This window comes from Acomys minous (genome assembly GCF_964271855.1).
Source record: "Acomys minous genome assembly, chromosome: 4".
Classification (NCBI taxonomy): domain Eukaryota; kingdom Metazoa; phylum Chordata; class Mammalia; order Rodentia; family Muridae; genus Acomys; species Acomys minous.
The window spans coordinates 74,816,419-74,836,584 of NC_140486.1; the positions used below are offsets into that span (position 1 = coordinate 74,816,419).

The window sequence follows — 20,166 nt, forward strand, 5'->3', positions numbered from 1 at the left end:
TTCTACCTACTAAGTAGGAAAAAAACACCTTTAAAACTGTTAAAGTAGACGGGTGGCTACTTGGGAAGAGAAAGAAGATTAACAGAAAGGGACAAAAAAAAGAAAATTAGGAATGACTACAATCAAATCATGTGCATTTATAAAGATGACATAATGAAACCCATTACTATGTACAATTAAAAATTGCTAACAAATTTGGATGACTATTCAGGTAGAAAACTGTCTCTGTCATCTTCTCATTTGGAAAGCTACTAATCTGCACTCCTGGCATACTCAGATAATCAAGTTCATTCCTTCTCAAGTCTCTGATGGAGTTGAAGACTAGGTAGCTTAGTTTAACAATGAAGCTTAGTTGTTTAGAGGCTAAAATGTTTTTAGGTCTAGATAGATGTTTTAAGTTGATAATGACAAGATGTGATGGAGATTGATTTACGTTTAGAATTTTAGATGCACCAAGATAGGAAAGATATTTTCTTCAAGGCTGTCAAATACACGTAGCCAAAACATTAAGAATGTAACATTTATATAATTCTTCATTGTGTCATGGTTCTTCTTGCTATAGGTAGTTTATTGTATATACATATAATAATATAAATGTATATGTAAAAAATAACAAAATGTTTAATTTTTTAATAGCCTTTGCTGCAGATTTTGCAGTTTTACCAAAATTGCATGTAAAGAGCCTGGAGTCTAAAGAAGCAAAAGGCACGTTCAGGTTTACACAGCAGAAGAGGCCCCATGCCTGGCTCACACTAGGGTTTACTTCTGTAGACCTCCCCTAATGTGATTTGTCCACCCTAGCTATTCCGCTACCAGGAGAGGGAAATGGAGAGACTGCAGAATGTCAAAGTCCTTCACCTGAGAACTCCACCTTCAGTTAGCTCAAAACTCATAGGCAGAAGAAGCAACTTATCTGTTAGCAGAAGCAAAATGGGGGCCAACACAGCTAGTTAAAAACCTAACTGCACATTACTAATTTTTCTATTTAGTTTAATATATTCTTTAATAAATTGCTGGTATTGGCATCATTAAAATGCTAATAAATTTTGAATAAAATTAATATAGGCTAATAAATTTTAATAAGATGTAGGTATATATATGAAATTTAAAATTTGAATATATAAAACTTATGTCTCAGAATATGATCACAAAACAATTAGTGAACAGTAAGTAGTAACTTAGAAAACATATCATGCTTGAGAAATTCTAAAGCTGGCCTTAAGGATAGGGGAGAAGGGTGAGCATCTGCAAGGTGTGACTTTACTTTGCATTGTCTGAAATTTCATTAACATGGAACAATTTTGAATTATTATGATGAAAGGACATGGGAGAATTGATTTGAACCATGTTAATTCTTTCTTAGAATCTGTAATTCTTCAAATAGCCAATTTAAGACTTCCTCCGGGAAGATGGAAAATTCAAGAGACAGAGACAAAAGAGGACTAGCTAGGAAGGACAGGTGTTGACATAAAGCAGCCAAAGCACGCTAGGTCAGAAGGAACTCAGAAACTGGAAATGGACAGGTATCTGCTTAAAAACTCTGCCAACTCAAGGCTTCTAATCAGTACAGTCAATAATAATAAATACATTTTTTATTATATAAATTATAATATATTTTTATTATAAAAGAATAGTTTTTTGATATTCTAATGGTTTTGATAGTTTGATAGTGGTAGTTATATCTTGTACTTCCTCAAGTACTTAGTACATGCAGACAGGTGTTTATTGATGTTCACAAGTGCTTTGCCTGGGTATGAATAGAGCATCACTGGGATTTTAAATTGCACACCGTGGGCTTGCTATATAAATTAAATGTATTGATAAGTGTGTTTTAAAATATTTTAATTTTCTTTATGTTTATAAAATGTTTATGTGTCTGTGTATCTATGTGTATGCATGTGTGCATATGTGTATATGTGTATGTTACACTGTGTCTGTGTGTTTCACTGTGTAACTGTGTGTATATTTGTTCATTTGTGCTTATATGTGTTTCTCTGTATGTGTGCATCCCCTCCCCTCTCTCTCTCTCTGTGTGTGTGCATGTGTGTGCATGTGTTCGAATGCAGAAGAGTCTATTCTTTCCTACCTATATTTCTTGGGGGTTGACCTCAAATCCAGTATTGGCAGCAAGTACCTTCACTGGCTGAGTCACTTCATTGGCTGAAGACGTTATTTTTTAACTAACTAACTTAAGCTTCTCTGTTTATAAATATCTTTAAACCAATGCTTAATCAGTAAATTGTATGCTTACCACAGAGCCAGGCATGAGTCCTACTTGACTCCCAAGTCCAGATTTTTCATTCAACCCAGCCATCTGAGCTGAAAAGGGCTGTAAAATAAGAGTGTTGACATTGTTTCCACTGTAGATGTGCATCGACATACTTTTAATAGTGAGAAATGTGCACACTCTGCCATTCTCAAAGAAGATTCTTCTAAGAGCAATTTTAAACATTTGAGTTTAACACATGAGGAAAAAATTAAGCTGCTTTTCATTGTGTGTGCTTTTGATGGACCATTCTTCCCTGGAATACATTGTAAGCTGTTTCAGAAAAACTGTTGCAATGGGGTACAAGTCTGAAACCAGACAAAGGCATAGATCATCCTGACAGGTTCCCAGCCACTAGCTATGGATTCAGATGTCTTCATCAGGCTTCCTCCCATGCCTGGAACATGCTAATAAGGGAACAAAGCTTAAAGGGTGGATTTTAAATATTTATCCTAATGATACCAATTCCATTTCAAACTATTTTAAGTAAATGGTGCATTTTAGTCACTCATGGAAAGTAACCAAAAAATTGCTTTTATGTAAGTTGACAAAAAATGTCATAATCCTTTCAATAAATTTCTGATTATCCCAAGAACTGGAAATAGTTTTTACCTATTCTCTGTGGCTTTTAAAATACTCTAGCAGTTAAATTGACCCAAATTGCTCATCTATATTCAAGCAGTTTTATTAATTTCCAGGTGATAGTAGGAAAATGCTTGTCATGTTCAAAAAATAAGCTGACAATTCATTCTACAACCAGTTGAGAAGCAAACTTACAAACAGTTGTAAGACATTAATGATCTGCAGATCACATACGCTGTGTATTATACTTCTAAGTGCCAGGTGCAGCCACTGAGGGCTCAGCAGTATAGACAGACTCAAGCATTTTATTTGATGAAAGTAAGACATTAACATTTAAAAAATATTTCAAATCCTGTTATTGTTTGCCTATGGCTCTCCCAACACAACCAAAGGCTTGTGTTAAAATGTTGGTCCCCAGGGCAGTGCTCACAGCTGGACTGTTGGGAAATAACTGGACTATGGAGCTGTCTAATCAATGAATTCATCCATGGGTGGATTCATAAGTCAGTAGCACTGTTGGGAGGTGTATAAACATTCAGCAGTGTGGTATTGTTGGATAAAATTAGTCACTGGGGGCATATTCTTGGGAGCTATGTCTTGTTCCAAACCCTTTCTTTGTCTTCTTCCTGGCCAAGGAAGGGACTATTTGGTTTACCAACATTAGGCCATAATGCTCTGCCCCAGAACAGACCCAGAAGCAATGGAGCCATCAGTCATGGATGGAAACTTCTCACACTGTGAACTAAAACAAATCCTCTCTCCTTTAAATTGTTTCTTGTCAGCATTTGTCTTTGTAACAAAAAGGTCTGCCCCAAGAGTCTGTACAACTTCCTGCCCTTCCAGTTATGGATTTACATCCTCTCCCAGGAGAAAAAGAGGCTTGATATTTGTCTGTGCTTTTGGAGCCTGGGAAAGAGCAGGACAGAAATGTATGTTCTTCAGGTGATTGTGTGAACAGTGAGGTGATCACCAGGGAAAACAAAGTTTTTTGGCGAAACAAAACAAAACATAACCAAAACAAAACAAATACTTTGATGCAAGCCTTTAGAAAATAATGTTTTGTGTTTTTCCAGCAATTCATCATGGGTTTACCAGTTTCAGTGTTATTCATAGTATGTCTGCTGGCTGTATTCACTCCATAGACTTTGGAGTAATACATCAACCTCTGAACTAATACAGTCTAACACCATAAGATAAATTAAAGACTTGTGTGTAACCTGACTGTTACCCTGGCCAGAGCATACAACTCACCCTGCTCAGGCCATCAGGGCCTGGGTGAGAGGGATGTCCAGGAGGCCCTGGGGCACCGGGCTGGCCAGGAACACCTGGCTCTCCATCAATTCCCTGAGGACCACGAGGACCCTAGGAAAGAAAACCAGTGGACGTTAGAATCACTCTCAAATGTGTCCTTAGTAGAAAGCTAAGCACACAGACTTCTAGATGGAAATCAGGGTAGTTACAACAGAAGATCTAAACACTGTCAGTTTCAAGCCTGATCAGAGCTTCTGCCATGGAGACAGAGTCTCAGTAAGAATTTTACTTCATGTGTTAAATCTTAGAATAAGTAGAAGATCATTTTGCTTCAGCAGCATTTTAGAATGAGGTTTTTGGTGAGATTTTGATGCTTAAGTGTATTTAAACAACAGTTTGGGTTTTTTGTTTGATTTTTGTGTTTGTTTGGTTGGTTGGTTTGTTGGATTTTCAAGACAGGGTTTTTCTGTGTAGCTTTGGCTATCTTAGACTCACTTTGTAGCTTAGACTGGCCTCAAACTCACATTGACCCAGCTGCATATGCTTCTCCAGTGCTGGCATTAAAGGCCTGCGCCACCATTTCTAGAATCATTTGTCTGTTCTTGTATTACAGTTAACTATGAGTGTACCTGTTTAACCTGTTTCTACCCTATGTTCTCCCCAAATGAAAAGGGCCTTGGTAGAGTTTGTGGGTCTATTTCTTCTTTCAAATTGGATGAGGCTTACAGAATTTCTGGTGCATAGTTGACATTCAATACTGTGACTAGCATTTGCACATTTCACTCTTTTTTACTTTAAGTCTGACACATTTTATTTTTCTTCCCACCCAAGTGGTCAGCCAGGCCAATGAGAAATGAGAGGCAAGGCACTGTGACCCAGCCAAGCCTAGTTCTCAGAGAAGCGAGCAATGACCGCTGCTGCCAAGCCCCACCCTTCTCCTAACCCACATGTTGAGGGCAGCTTGGGGAACAGCCACGTCCTCAGGTCTGGAAAAGCTCCATCTCCCAGCTGCATGGTTCCCACCAGTCATGTGGTGGTGGTGGTGGTGTGATGTGTATGTGTGTGTGTGTGTGTGTGTGTGTGTATGTGTGTGTGTGTGTGTGTGTGTGTGTGTGTGTGTGTGTGTGTGAAAGTCTTAATAAGCTCATATAGAAAAGAGAGGAATAAAGAAATCACAGATAGTTTTATTTTTATCACTGCCATGGGAACTGAGTAAAGTGGTAAGTTAGTGTTTAACAGCAAAAGAAGCTCCTAATTCTCAGGCAAGGGAGCATCTCTACCTGTCTCAAAGGGAACATCTCTACCTGTCTCAGAGGCACAGTCAGCAACTGCAATATGAACCAACAATGAGGGAAAAAAGATTGGGACAAGCTGAAGAAATTGATTAATCATATATTCAAACATCCATGTCTTTCAGCAGTGGGAAAAAAACATGTGTCTTTGAATTGAGGTAGAGAAGTTATTCTAGAAAATTCAAAACATAATTTCTTGAAAAACATTCTTGTGTTTTAAAACTAAGCCTCCTTCTTGTCCCTAAACCACTGGCGACTCATTATGATCTTTCTGTATGCATGAGCAGGCTGATTAGAGCTGTTGTCTTAGGCTCCTGAGTCACACAATGTGAAGCACACCTTCCACACCAGAGCACACAGGTAGGACTTGACCTTATAGTTCTTTGCCCCCCAAAATTAAAATGCTAAATGACACTATTATTATACACAAAGGTATAATAACCTAAACAGAATGTTTATTACCAAAAATTTTTAAAAATAAACAGAAAATTTTATTTGCTTTGAGAATAAAAATATATATGGCTAATATTGATTCTCTAAATTGCTACTGTATTCATTCTTTAAGACTGATCAGACACTAAGCCAGGTCTGTTCTAATGAGAGCTAACATGTTCATTAACTTCTGGTATATTTTGTATTTTCTTGGAGTTACCTTTAAATATCGCTTGTGTGTTAATCTAACATAATTTGAAATTTAAACTAATAAATATTTATGAAAAATTTTAACACAAAGTAAATGTAAACAACTTCATGAGAATAAGAAAAACATAATGTAGACATATTAATAATGAATAATAAAAATGAGCTATAATTGGGAACACATTAAAATACATTTTATATTTACAATAAAATGTAATCATATAATTTTGTGTTAAAGTAAACAAAATTTCTCTGATCCACTTGATTACTCACAGACAGCACTCTGCACAAAAGTACTTGTGAACGGCCACTAGGTGGCAAACTTTAAACGTCCACGTGAAGAAAATAGATGCACAGTCCACAAGTTTTCATCTCCACCGGGTTTGCAGTTTGATACACAAACACATGCACACATACAGTACATTATGAAATGTTACAGCTGCAATGACTGATGCATATTTCACTTTAGAGATGATGCCTGTAAGTGTCACTTGCAGTTTGTACTCAGCATACTACTGAGTGTCCATATCCAGATAAGTGGCTAGTTTGTCAACGTCAAATACTCTCTAAACTGAGGGCCTTTGAGTGTGAAGTAATCTGGATAATACACTCTAAACTCTAAGTTCGTTAAAGAGTGCCAGTTACTAGCATGCCGTCATTTATCCCATCACTGCTAGGATTAACAGAAGAATGTATTTCATACTAAGAAGAGTGGGTGGAAGGGTTGTAGGTGCCAGAGGCATTGAGGACACCAGGAGAACTCAGCTCACAGATTCAACTAAGCAGGGCTCACAGGGGCTCAGCAATCACCGGCCGGGCCTTCGTGGGTCTGCAGTGGGCCCTCTGCAAACATGCTGTGGTTGCTTAGCTTGGGGCTTTTGTTGGACTCTTAACAACGAGAGTGGGGTTATCCCTGACTTTTTTTTTTTTTCATGATTGTGAGATCTCTTCTTCCTACTGGATTGCAGTCGCGGTATGAGGGTGTATGCTTAGCCTTGTTGCATCTTGTTAGACTGTGTTCTGTCGATATCACTGGAAGGCTGGCCTTTTCTGAAGGGGGTGGATCTGGGGAGATCAGAGCTGGAGAGGGTGGGGCGGCTGTGGTCAGGAGGTATTGGATGAGGGAAGAATACATGTTTAAAAAGAGGAAGCCTGACAGGGTCTCCCTGTGCTCTCATAAGCAACTACTCTCCATTCTTTTTTTACCCAAACACAGGATTGTATTTGAACAAAAATCTATACCTTGGGGCAAAAATAGGAAGCAACTATCTCACTATTGAGGGGTGGGGGGGTGGGAGACAGAAGTGCTGGGGATTAGGTTCATTGTCCCCTAACCAGGAATTCTGAAACTATGATCACTGTTTCCACGTGAATATTGGGCAGTGTCATAAAGACATATAATACACAAGTACATTGATAAAATATCTTTTATATTTAACCGCCCATGCTTCATCAGACAGAATTCACCTTTAGCCTGTCATTTTCATTCGGTAGTGACACCTGGAGAGCTAAAAGCATCAAAATTATGAATACTGTGAAGTAGCTCAATAGGACAGCAACAAAGAGTACATGGGAGAATGAGAACATCTAGTGTCTTCCCCCAATGTGACCCCAACATCCTTGGGACACTGTCATTCAACGATAGGCCTACAGACTCCATCCTCGTGGCAGCTCCATTGTAGAAGTTCTGGCTTCACATTCTCTGCGTGGTGAAATGTGTAGACGCTTTTAAAATTATTTATTTATTTATTTATTTATTTATTTATTTATTTATTTATTCACTTTAAATCTAATTGTAACCCCCTCCTCCCAGTACCATCCTCATTTCCTCTTCCCTATCCCCCCATTCCTTAGAAAAGGGAAGCCCCATCTCACTAACCCACACCAGCACATCAAGTCACATCAGGACTGAGTGCATCCTCTTCCCCTGTGGCCTGACAAGGCAGACCCATCCAGGAAACTGATCATACAGCAGGCAATAGAGTCCATGTCAAAGACTGCCCTCAATCCCCTTACTAGGGGATCCACACGAAGCCTGAGCTAACCATCCATCAGCTACATCTGTATAGGGAGCCTAGGTTCAGTCTATGCATGGTCCTGGGTTGGTGGTTCCATCTCCACAAGCCCTGCTGGGGTCAGGTTAGTTGGTTCTGTTGGTCTTTGTGTGGAGCTCCTGTCACCTCCTGGTCCTTCTATCCTTCCCCCAACTTTTCCACAAGATTCTCAATGCTTCACACGTTTATCTGTGAGTCTCAGCAACTGTTTAAATCCACTGCTTGGTGGAGCCTTTCAAAGGACAACCATGCTAGGCTATATCTGCAAGTAATAACATCAGGGGTTGGCTCTCTCCCATGGGGCTGGGCCAAGCATTGGTTGGACAGTCCCTCAATCTCTACTCTATCTTTATCCCTGAACATCTTGCAGCCAAGGAAACCAATTAAAATGAAATCCATTGAACCTAAAAAGCTTCTGTAAGGCAAAGGACACTGTCATTGGAACAAAACAGTAGTCTAGAGATTGGGAAAAGATCTTCACTAATCCTGTATCTGACAACGGCTAATATAAAAATATATTTTAAAAGCTCAAGAAATTGAACACCAAGAAACAAAATAATTCAATTAAAAATCGGGTACCAGCCTAAAAAGAGAATTCTCCACACAGGAATATTGAATGGCCAAGAAGCACTTAAAGATATGCTCAACATCCTTAGCCATTAGGGAAATGTAAATCAAAAGAACTCTGAGATTCCATCTTTCACCTACAGAATGGCTAAGATCAAAAACTGAAGTGACAGCACATGCTGGTGAGGATGTAGAGAAAGGGGAACACTCCTCCATTGCTGATGAGAGTCCAAATTTGTACAACCACTTTGGAAATCAATCTGGCACTTTCTCCACTCCTGGGCATATACCCAAAGTATGCTCTATTTTACAACAATGATATTTGCTCAACTATGTTCATAGAAGCTTTATTTGTTTTTGTTGTTTTGCTTTTTTTTTTTAAGATTTGTTTACTTATTATGTATACAGCATCCTGACTGCATGTGTGCCTGCCTGCCAGAAGAGGGCAACAGATCTCATCATAGATGATTATGAGCCACCATGTGGTTGCTGGGAAATGAACTCAGCATTTCTGGAAGAGCAGACAGAGCTCTTAACCTATGAGCCATCTCTCTAGCTCCACAGCTTTATCTCTTATAATCAGAATCTGGAAACAACCTAGATGTCCCTCAATCAAAGAATGGATACGGAAACTGTGGTACATTTACACAATGGACTACCACTCAGCTATTAAAAACAAGGAAATCATGAAATTTGTAGGCAATTGGATGAAACTAAAAAAATATCATTCTGCTTGAGGTAATGCATATCTAGAAAGACACACATGGTATGTACTCACTTATAAATGGATTTTAGTCATATACTACAAGATAAACATACTACAATTCACAGACTCAAAGAAGATAAGTAACAAAGAGGACCCAAGAGAGGATGCTTAAATCTCACACAGAAGGGGAAATAGGATAGATAGTAGAATTGGTTGAAGAGAGGGAACAAGGTGGGAGAGGGAACATGAGGAGAAATGAGGACGAAGATCAGATCTGGGGAGACTGGGGCAGGAAGACAGACAGCCTGGAGAGAGAAGAGAAACCATGCTTAACAGTACCTCTGTGACAAGCTGGAGACCCAAGACAGCATCTGGGAAGATATGAGGGTGACTCTAGCTGAGACTCCTAGTAGCATGGTTTATGGGGAATGAAAAGGATGCCCTCTATCTAGACAGGGCTCCTAAAGGAGGGAGAGGCGCACTAACCCATCCACAAAATCTTTGACTGTGTAGATGCCTTTTGAAGAAATTAGCAGCAAGTTTCCATAACAATGTAACCTAAAATATATTCCACTCATATAAGTCATATATTTCCTCTTGCTTATCTATTTCTTCCATATTACAAACACATATTTAGATAGCTAAAATTCTATTTAGAATTAAGTCAAGTAGCTATAATTAGAGGTAAACATTAAGTGACATGATTTTTTTTATTGAAATATGGGATAATAATAGACACAAAATGTTAATCCAGTTATTCAACATATAAAACATCTTTGATTTTATGGTGAGATGTAAAAATATGTACTTATAAGAAGAGAATAATATAGTTTGTAAGGAAGTAGGTAATGAAATAATGAATGTATATGGTAAGTGGGTGACATCATACATTAGTTAAAGGGCATACAGATTTTAGTTTTAACTTGTTTTAGTTATAACTTCTTGGTTTTTGTTAATAGTGTTCATTTTTTTCAATTCTTAAACCTCTGTAGTGGCTATACCATGAAAAGAAAAATAATTCTTCTAAAAGATGAATTTTCTGTGTATCCCTTGAAAGAACACTGTATTCATTAATAACGTCATTTTCTTCCATCCAGTTAGCTATTGTAACAGCCACCAAACATCACACAGTTTGGGTGTTTTGCTTTAACTGCATACATTTGGCCTTGTTTACTCATGAATGACAACTTCTGAATGCAACACAAGTGCTTAGTCGCCTTGATTACATCTGACTTATAAGGAATAAGTGACTGCAATTGTGCTCTCTAGTACACAGTGGGCAGTAATTTTCATACAAAAATTTCCTCTGAATGTGGAGAACTGTAAGATCATTTCCCAGTGGGAATCCTTTGTGGGGTTTAATGGAAGTTATACAGTAACAGTATCTCTGGTGCCTTACTTCATTCAAGGGGAAAGAGCAAATTGACCCAGTTGATACTCATTTGTGGGGGAAAATCTACTGCCAACTTACGGGTCTTCCTTTGGGGCCTCGGTCCCCTCTAGGTCCTTGTGATCCTGGAGGGCCCTAAAACATAAGTTATGATTATACATATAGACATTTATGGACATTTTAAAGAATGAAATTGATAAAAGAACATTGAAACAGAAATATCACATTTCCCATTTAGAGCAGTTGAAGGCTGGAACAACATCTGTGCTTATGCGTGTTCTATACACAAAAGGGCTGCGGGTTTTAAGGGTGGTGTTTGAATATTTGTAAAGTATTAGGTGCCAAATAAAGGTGCAGTGGAGCTAAACACATCAGTTTAACTAGTAATTGCAAATTTCTAAGCACCATTTTCACAGACTTCTTGCAATGTAAGTCCTTGGCCGTTAAGATCTAGATATGAAGACTCACATAAAAGGGTGAACACTAAATGTTGAATAATCTGATAGAATCCGTTAGCTCAAATTGGTACAGAGTACTCCAGATGATTCGCCACTGATCTACCTGCTGCTGTCAGCCTACTGCTGTTTCATGTATATTCATTTAGTGACTTAATGTTTTATCTCTACAGTACACACACACACACACACACACACACACACACACACACACACGACACATGCACACCTTATAATTTCCCAAATTATAACTGCCACAATTTCTGCCCTACTTATAGATACTTTATTTCCAAATTGTTATTTGTTTCATCAAACAATATTGCTTCTGTTGTTTTATTTAAAATACTTTACAAGCTGGCCCTGAAACTCTTTATACCAAAGGACCTTCTTGCCTTAGCCTCCTCAAAAGCAGGAACTATATGTCTTATTGACATGCCCTGCTCAACAACACAGTGTAAAAGCAGAAACTTCCATACGGCTGAAATGAGTCCATTATACCTATGTTAATATTTTGTTTTGAGATTTAAATGGTATGTATATGAATGTACATTATTTATTAGTTACCTGAAAGTGTTGTTGATAGTCAAACTCAAGATAATTACCTGCATGCATAGCCAGAAGTCTTTCATGCTGGTTTATAAGTTCTCAAATTCTATTGTAGTATTTTAGTTAAGAAAATAAATCTTTCTTAATCGGTCAGCACACAAATATGCTCTCATTCGAGAACAAGGTTAATCAAAAAAAACCAACCTAAACATAGTTTGATTTCATTTTCACCAACAGCAAAACTAATGCATGAGGAAAAAGTAAAGTTTATCAACTTCAGGGAGAAACTGACCCTTGTGTGTAATGTATTGCTTCAAAATAAAATGTTTGAAATGAACTGTTTTGGGATGTCAACCATCCTTTTTGTGCCCTGCTGTTTTCACTTGTATGTCTTGTCAATAAAGATGCTCTGTGTTCACAACAAATACTGGAGGAAGGTACTTACTGCAGGCCCTGGACGACCACGTATGCCTGTTACCTAAAAACCAAACAAGAAACTTTGTAAAGGCAAAGTTTACACAATGAATAAAAACCAAAGCACAATGGAACCTCTTTAAAGACGCAGATGTTCCCAACCAGATGCATTCTTCTGCCTTATGAATTAATGTCACCTAGTTTGAGCTCTAACATAGGAATATAGTGTTTACATGAGACTGGTACACACCCATTGAAGACAAGAGACAATCCTCATCCTCATGGGAGCTGTGTGACCTTGGACTGAATACTCCTATGTACTAAGTTTCTGCAAGTAGAAATTCACATGCAGACTCAAATGCATCACAGTGTGTATGAAATAACCTCAATCATAGAATTATGTAGATTAATAAATGTTTGTCAAATATTACAATATGATATATATCAAACATGAAAAAAGGGAAACTATATGAAGTGTTTACTTCTCAGATGAACTGAGAAAAACAGAGTTTAAAGGTAAAGCAAAAATGTGTATACTACCAAATAATTAACTGTGTAGTCTTTTCTCTTGACAAAAAAATCTATAGTTTGAATGATAACAATTCCATAACATCCATGGTATAGCTTCTGGTTACCTACAAGGATAAATATGCCCTAAGAATTCTGTATTAACATGAAATTTCAATCAGGATGAATACATAACACACTTCTAAAAGTATGAAACATTAAAACAAGAACACTAATATTAACTGGCAGTATATATACATGTAATATATTTAATGCTATAAAACTATGATTTTGTATTTTCAGTCATATGGCTATAAAACTTAATGTTATAGAATATTATATACTGAGCCAAATAATATTATATTATGTCTTGTTTCTGTTATATTAAAATTATTCACTATAAAGTAGCTTTCTTGAGAGGAAACAATACTATACAAGTATAATAGTTATGTTTGAAACATATATAATTTCCATATATGTCACATGCAACATAAACACATATATACTTACAACAGGCACTAATCCCGGTTCTCCTTTTTGTCCCTAGAAAGATTGTTTTTAAAAAAGAAAATTAGAAAATATAAAGTTTGTTGAATAATAACTGTCACACTAGTCTATGGAAACACTGGAGATTTCTAAGAAATGTTAATAATGAGGACAAAAAGTTAAGGTTTAATAATCAAGGCATTTAGTCAGTCATTACTTGTGACCAAAACTTCTAAAGTAAATAAGGCATATGAAATGAGCAAAGCTTTGTTTTTCATCACTTTTCACAGCATCAATAGCAAATAATTGACTAGACTTAGAGTCAGGGGGAAGAGATGTAAATACAGAGCATCATTGGATTGTCTCCCAAACATTCAAATCACAAAAGGAAATGCAGCCCAGTGTGTGTGTGAGTTCACACACTTACTATGAGACAGGGTTTTCAGTAGCATCAGATACAATTCTTGCCACTTGTTTCTCTTTCATAGTATTCATGGAAAATATCAAGAGTAACAGAAGACAAATATAGGGAGCGTTGGAAAAAGACAATTGCATAGGAAGACACTGCCAGTCTAGTCTATGTGCTTCAGTGCAGGCACAGCTAGGAAATTAGATATTAGTCACATTTCATTTGTATAGTAGAACTACAAATTTTTAAAGTGCATATACTGATTTTCTTATCTCAGTATATAGATTTAACAATATTGGGGGGCCTGAAACATGTGTATTTCCTCAGACATTATTTAACGTTATCTGCGTCAGTATTTGTCTTCCTGTGATGTCATCATTGTATCCTCCTATTTTGCTTGAATCCATTAATATCAACTAATACATTATAAAATGTCATATTCTGTTGAGCAACTAGGAAGAGCAAGTAGGATTTCAATATGCATATCCTGAGTGAAAGGACTGCAGGAGGAATGCATTAGCGTTTACTAATTTCTTCTTTTATGTATATTATATCATCTAATTATAATATCAAATATGTGGAAAACTATGGAATTTAGTAGGAAATGCACAGGAGATATTAACTGGGTTGGCTCCCTGGAGATAGGGTCAACATTCTGAACACTCCCATTGCTTTAATGTTCCTTCATTTACCTAATCAAAGTATTACTGCTATATTCCTAAACTGTCATATTTTATAAACTACAATGAACATCCCTGTCTATCAATGTATGGTGGTATCTATGATTGATATTTAAGATATGTTTCCAGTCATTTCAGAGCAAAGTTTGTGTACAGTCTCAGAAAGAATTTTGCTTGTGAAAAAGAAACCATATCAAGTAAAACTCACCTTTCTTCCTCTACCTACAAAAAGAAAAAAATAAATATGTAATTTTATGGAGAAACAACTATGAAAAATATGCTACATATATGCTTTCAACAGTCTACATCCCCAGTAGTATGACAGAGCTCAAATATTCTCTTGAATTAGTTCCAAAAAAATAGTACATATGTTTGGAGTATCCTCACTTGGTCATAATTTTCTTCACAATATTCATAGAGATTCTAGTGTTAGCAAAACTATAACACTAGGCATCTATATCATAAACTGCATTTGATAAATGTTCCCTGTTGTTTATAATATTTTTAATGACTCAAGTGATTTAGTTCAAACGCAAAATGTATTGTGTGCAACTCTACATGAGAATCTTTCTTGCATCTTGTACTTTTTCTGTGGTTCCTGATCTCTGACCCATGAAAAGCCACTATTACTGGATTCATGTAGATTATTATAATCTTTTTCATAAATGAGAAAATAACAGACACCTTATCATTTTTCCATATTCTCCTTCTCTTGTCTGCATATAGTTACAGATATTTAAATCATACAAATCACTACATATAAGCTTTATATTTTATTTTCAAATCAGGATCCCATTTCATGAATCCAGTACAGTCCACTAATAACACTACTTTCCCCACAATGTACTATTTGGTCTGTTTTGTATTTTCTTGTTACTAAAGACAGCTTATTATCATACCAGGATACTTTGGAGAGTGAAAATGAGAGCTACATAGAAGTTGGTGTAATTTGGGGTTTTAATGGACTAGCCAGGAATCATGTTATTACAAATAATGTTTACATATGTATATGCACATATATGACCATCTATAAGCATAGTTGTAAGATAAGTATGGAGTAAGTTTTAGGAGTAAAACTCTTTGAAACAATGGATACAGACAATCACTATTTGACGTGTTATCAATGTACCACCAGCAGCAGCCACTGCAGTGATCAGTAAACAAAACCCCCAGAACAACAGTCAGTGACACACTCTGCCAGCAAGCCCTACAATACTATTCAATGTGCAAGGCAAAACAGTATGACGTAAGTTTCTATGTTGATTTTAAGGGAACTGACAAGTCTCATAACTGAGTTTCCTTTTAAGCTTATGCTATTTCCTTCTATGTTTTAATTGCTATTTGAATTATTTATAGCTTTATATTCTTTTCTTAAGAATAAGTGGGCTCTTCCCAGACCACAACTTCCACTTGCTCCTCTCCTCTGCTCCCTCCCCCTCCCTCACCACCTCCTGTCTCTCTCAGATCCACTCCTCCTCCATCTCCCTCAGAAAAAGGCATCCTCCCAGGGATATCAACCAAATATGGCATATGCAGTAGGTGGAAAACCATCCCAAAAGTGGGCAAAATTTTTACACAGCAAATCTATACATTTCTTCCAGTTAACTTTATACTACACTGCTTTGTAGTAGGTTTTTTTACTTTATTTCCTTATGTTTTATAAATGCACAATTTTGTTTTCTATAAATGAAAATGTTGTAGCTTTTTTTTTAAAGAACCTACAGTGTTTATTGTCACAAAGGAACATGTCTGGAGTGGCTACCTACTGTGTACTACCATTTACATGAAGTGCATAAAATGCACAGAAGGCAAAACTATAATTTTCAAATTTCTGCTCAATTTTCCCAAATAACAAAATTGTTTGCTCCAGCATTGTCAGTGGTTCAGACAGTTTCCTGAATTACATTATGGCTTGTTCTGCTCCAATGCATTAGTTTCTTCTTTGGGGACTTGTCAAGAATGTGCTTATCTTCTACAAATACTGTACCTTTTAATATATTTAATTCTTCTTGATTTTAATGTATTGTTTTCCTCTTTCCATTGATGTCATCTATACACCTTCTGGAATTTTTTGTACTATCTCCTTATTATTCAACTTCTTATTTCATCTTTTACAGTTTAACTTTTCATCCTATTATACGTTCACACTACTGCGCATTGTTCCTGCTGAAATACATTTTTCTTAGACACAATTATGACTTTACTATGTTTTTAGCTGGAAGTACAGTTTAGTACTTATTTAATACAGCTTATTTACGTAGACAGTGCCCAGCACTCAGAATGTTCAAGGCTATTCTTGGCTAAATCAATTAAAGGCCAGCTTAGTGTACATTAGAACCTGTCTCAAAAAAAAGTTTTATAATTACTTACACTATTGTGATAGTTCAGTTTGGTATGGGTTTTGATACCTGATATTTAGCTCCTGCTAGCCTTGAGCTCAGTATGTAGCTGGAGGCTAACTTTGAACTCTTGATCTTCCTACCTCACTTGTCACGTCCTGAAATTAAAGGTATGTTCCAGTCTACTCAACCCCAGAAACTTTATCTGACATATGGCCGCACATATTACAGTGTACTCTTTGTCTCATAAATTTAACTGAAATCTTTTTGTGTTTTATTTCTGGAAATCTGTTGCCATTTATTTTCACTGTTCCCCTTGGAATAAGTTGCATTCTCCTACACTGATTATTGGTAGGAAGTTATATATTTTGCTTTCTGACATTGGATGATATATTTCCATTTGTTATTGTTTGTGCCACAGAGCTAATTGTACTTCTTCTTGGGATTGTATGACTGTTTCCAGTAGCTTTTGTGTCTTGATTTTTATCATTCTATGACCCATATTTAGCATGCTGTACAAATTTGAGTTTAAGTATTTATTTTAGATGTTATTGTTTCTGCAAAATAAAACCAAGATGAAAAGACACAAGTTACTGTCTAAAATTTCTACATATGTGCTGTTGAATATTTTATTATATTGTTGTTATTTTTGATGGAATTTATGAAAAGACAAATGAAGCTTTGATAATGTCTTGACAATTACTAGTACAAGAACTGAAACGAACAACCTAAAAGCTAAATGTTGGTTTTATCTAACCCATTAAAATACACAAATGATAATGTTTGTCTGTCTCTTTGATTCATAATAAAATACACGACAGAAATTAAACAGATTTTTCTTTTAAAAATATTTAAAAACCTAGAATTTATGCCATGCTTTTCTAAAAAGAAGAAGAAGAAGAAGAAGAAGAAGAAGAAGAAGAAGAAGAAGAAGAAGAAGAAGAAGAAAAAGAAGAAGACTTCATTTCCTTCTATTCTGTTGTCCACATCAATCACATCCTGGATTTTTTTGAGACAATGTAAGGGAAGTTGCTAAAGCAGCAAATTATATTTGAAATAATTATGATATTCTATAGAGTGTAGCTTGTACCAGAGATGCTAAGTATGATTTCAACATTTCTTGGCATTAAGCCATGGAATAGAAAGTTTACACAATGTCATGGAGGCACTTTTCATAAATACAATAATAGCAGCCATCTATAAAGGTCAAAATATTCTTTAATTAGAAATAACCATTCAAAATAAGATCCTTTGATAGTTAAGAAACCAAGAAATTATTGTCTATTTCTATTTTAATTGGCCTAAATAGGGAAAAATAGGGTCCCTACTTGCTCTGGGAGGCTCATAAAAGTGTTTTTTAAAATACGTATACTTTTATGATTCAAAGTCATTATCCCCTGAGGTCACTGAGTTAGTTGCAATGATTATTCACTTGGATTACTAAATTCTCAAAGCAGTAATCACTGGAAAACAAAGGTGAGCCATCAGCTCTATTCTGAAACAGCTTTGAGCACTCTTACCAAAATTAGTATCTCCACCTCCAGATGTTTGTGGGCATACTGAGCAGCACTCCCCAGGGGGTACTGTAGGATTGACACAGTTGAGCACCTCTAGGCACACTATCTGGTCACAGAGAATGGCACCATTGTCACAGACACATATTTGACACGGAGAAGGTTTCCAAATGTCTCTATTTAAATACATCTGGCCATTTTGAGTGCAGGCTATTTCTTCATCATATTCATCTGAAATAAAAAGAAAAGAGGTTAATAATCTAAAATTTTATCATTTTGAAATGTTTGAGTTAATTTATATTTTTGGTTTTGAAAAGTTCTAGGAAGTTACCTCCTAAGTTGGGGACTTCGCTTGCTCAATTAAGTCCCCATTGTGCAAGTCTGCTGAGCCAAGTATGGACCCTAGCACCTATGTAAAAGTCTCAGCAAGGGTCAGAGCATATATCTGTAACCTAGAGCTGCCAAGTAGATTCCCAGAGTTACACAGGCACTCAGTTTATCCATGGTCAGTGAGAGACCCTGTTCCAAAATACAGTTAGAAAGCAATGTGGAAGGCATCCAACATCAACCTTTGGGTTACACACACACACACACACACACAGAGAGAGAGAGAGAGAAAGAGAGAGAGAGGGGGGGAGATGATTGGGGTAGGGGTGGAGCTAAGAGATAGAGGAGGAGGAAGAGGAAAAGGAGAAGAGCAAGAAGAGAAGCAGTTAATCTCCATAGGAGATGAAAGACAGATGAATTTCTTCTATTTAGTGTGTACATAAAATAATGAGATGTCCATCATGAAATGACAAGTGAAATATGCATTCTCCTAATAGATGAAGAAAAATTATCTAAAGTATGCTTTATAGCCAAAGAATGCATCTCACAAGATTTTATTTTTGAAATTATGAGTGATAGAACATGATAAACTTTAGTACAGAGGGACTGAAAGAAACCATTTTAAAAGAGAGAGCAAAAGAGAATTTCCAGAGCATAATCTCAGTACACATGAACCTTACATGACTTTCAGTTTACTGGAAGTTATATACAAATACGTCCCCTGGAAAGACTTCAAGAAGAGTCACGTACTGGGAGAGATCTCAAAGAATACCTTATGAGAATTGTTTTAAACATGAAGGAATATTAAATAACCAGAGCATATCTCATGGATTAAGTTTCCATTATACATACCAAACTAAAGGAACTCATTTGTTAAATTGTAACAGAAACACAAAATTTATAAAGATAATTAGGTTATCATTATGTTGAAATCATTTAAAGGAAGTTATAGCAAAAACAATACAGTGTGTAGTTGTGTAACTTTAATAATTATCTTTCTATACTTAGACATGTCATTTTAATATTTGAAAATATATATGCATGTGTACATATGGAGTAATAAAGATTATATTTAAAATGAAAAATACATGTATTAAATGCTTAGCCTCACTTTTTATAGGAAGCCAACCTATGCTTGTTTTTATGTTAAAAATGCAAAGTGGACACTGCACAGTGCTCAATATTCAGGCACTGCTCAGCTCCTTAGTGCCAGTCCTACCCCACATGGCCTTTTCCAGCAAGGAGACAGTGAGTTCCCTTGCTTAGACCTATCTATGTCCCTCCAGAACTTCCTGCTACAACCCTACAGAGGAAAATGGGCATTTCAACCCTTCTAAAAGTTAGTCCTCACCTGAACATTTTAAATGCCTCTGCCGAAAGAAGTAAGGCAGTTGAACAGAGGAAGGGGCTGTGGAACATTCAACTAACAAACTTCTCCAGATGCTGAAGTCCCAGGACAGAAACAGAAACAACGTGACTGTACCCAGTTCTCTCTCATCAATAGACAGGTCATCTATTGGGGAGATATCTATATCACAACCCCACCCTCTAGGCTCAGTTATCATTGCAGAAGAGGAAGCTGTAAGATTGGGAGAGCCTGTCTAGGTGGCCAGGACTACCCAATCAGATCCTATATCAATATTTCAAAAGAGAAAGGAAGGAAGAAGAGAGAGAGGGGGAGAGAGGGAGGGAGGAAGAAGCAGAGATGAAAGAAAGAAGGAATGTAATACAAGGAAACAATG

General features: G+C 36.5%; 1 protein-coding gene and 1 long non-coding RNA gene across 2 annotated transcripts in view; both read right to left on the bottom strand.

The window, feature by feature from the left end:
- COL5A2 (collagen type V alpha 2 chain) overlaps window positions 1-13,276 on the bottom strand; it is a 62,536-nt gene extending 49,260 nt beyond the window's left edge. The window contains exons 1-5 of the mRNA XM_084778872.1: window positions 13,180-13,276; window positions 12,194-12,226; window positions 10,829-10,882; window positions 4,100-4,210; window positions 2,252-2,329 (exon numbers count right to left, since the gene is read on the bottom strand). Of these exons, the coding sequence (XP_084634998.1) occupies window positions 2,252-2,314 (63 nt within the window). The 5' untranslated portion in view covers window positions 2,315-2,329; window positions 4,100-4,210; window positions 10,829-10,882; window positions 12,194-12,226; window positions 13,180-13,276. The remainder of the gene's footprint in view (window positions 1-2,251; window positions 2,330-4,099; window positions 4,211-10,828; window positions 10,883-12,193; window positions 12,227-13,179) is intronic.
- A 4,196-nt stretch (window positions 13,277-17,472) lies between these two features.
- The window catches only part of LOC311595595, a 64,653-nt gene continuing 61,959 nt past the window's right edge, over window positions 17,473-20,166 (bottom strand). Inside the window, exon 2 of the long non-coding RNA XR_014778504.1 lies at window positions 17,473-18,328. This is a non-coding gene — a long non-coding RNA (uncharacterized lncRNA). The remainder of the gene's footprint in view (window positions 18,329-20,166) is intronic.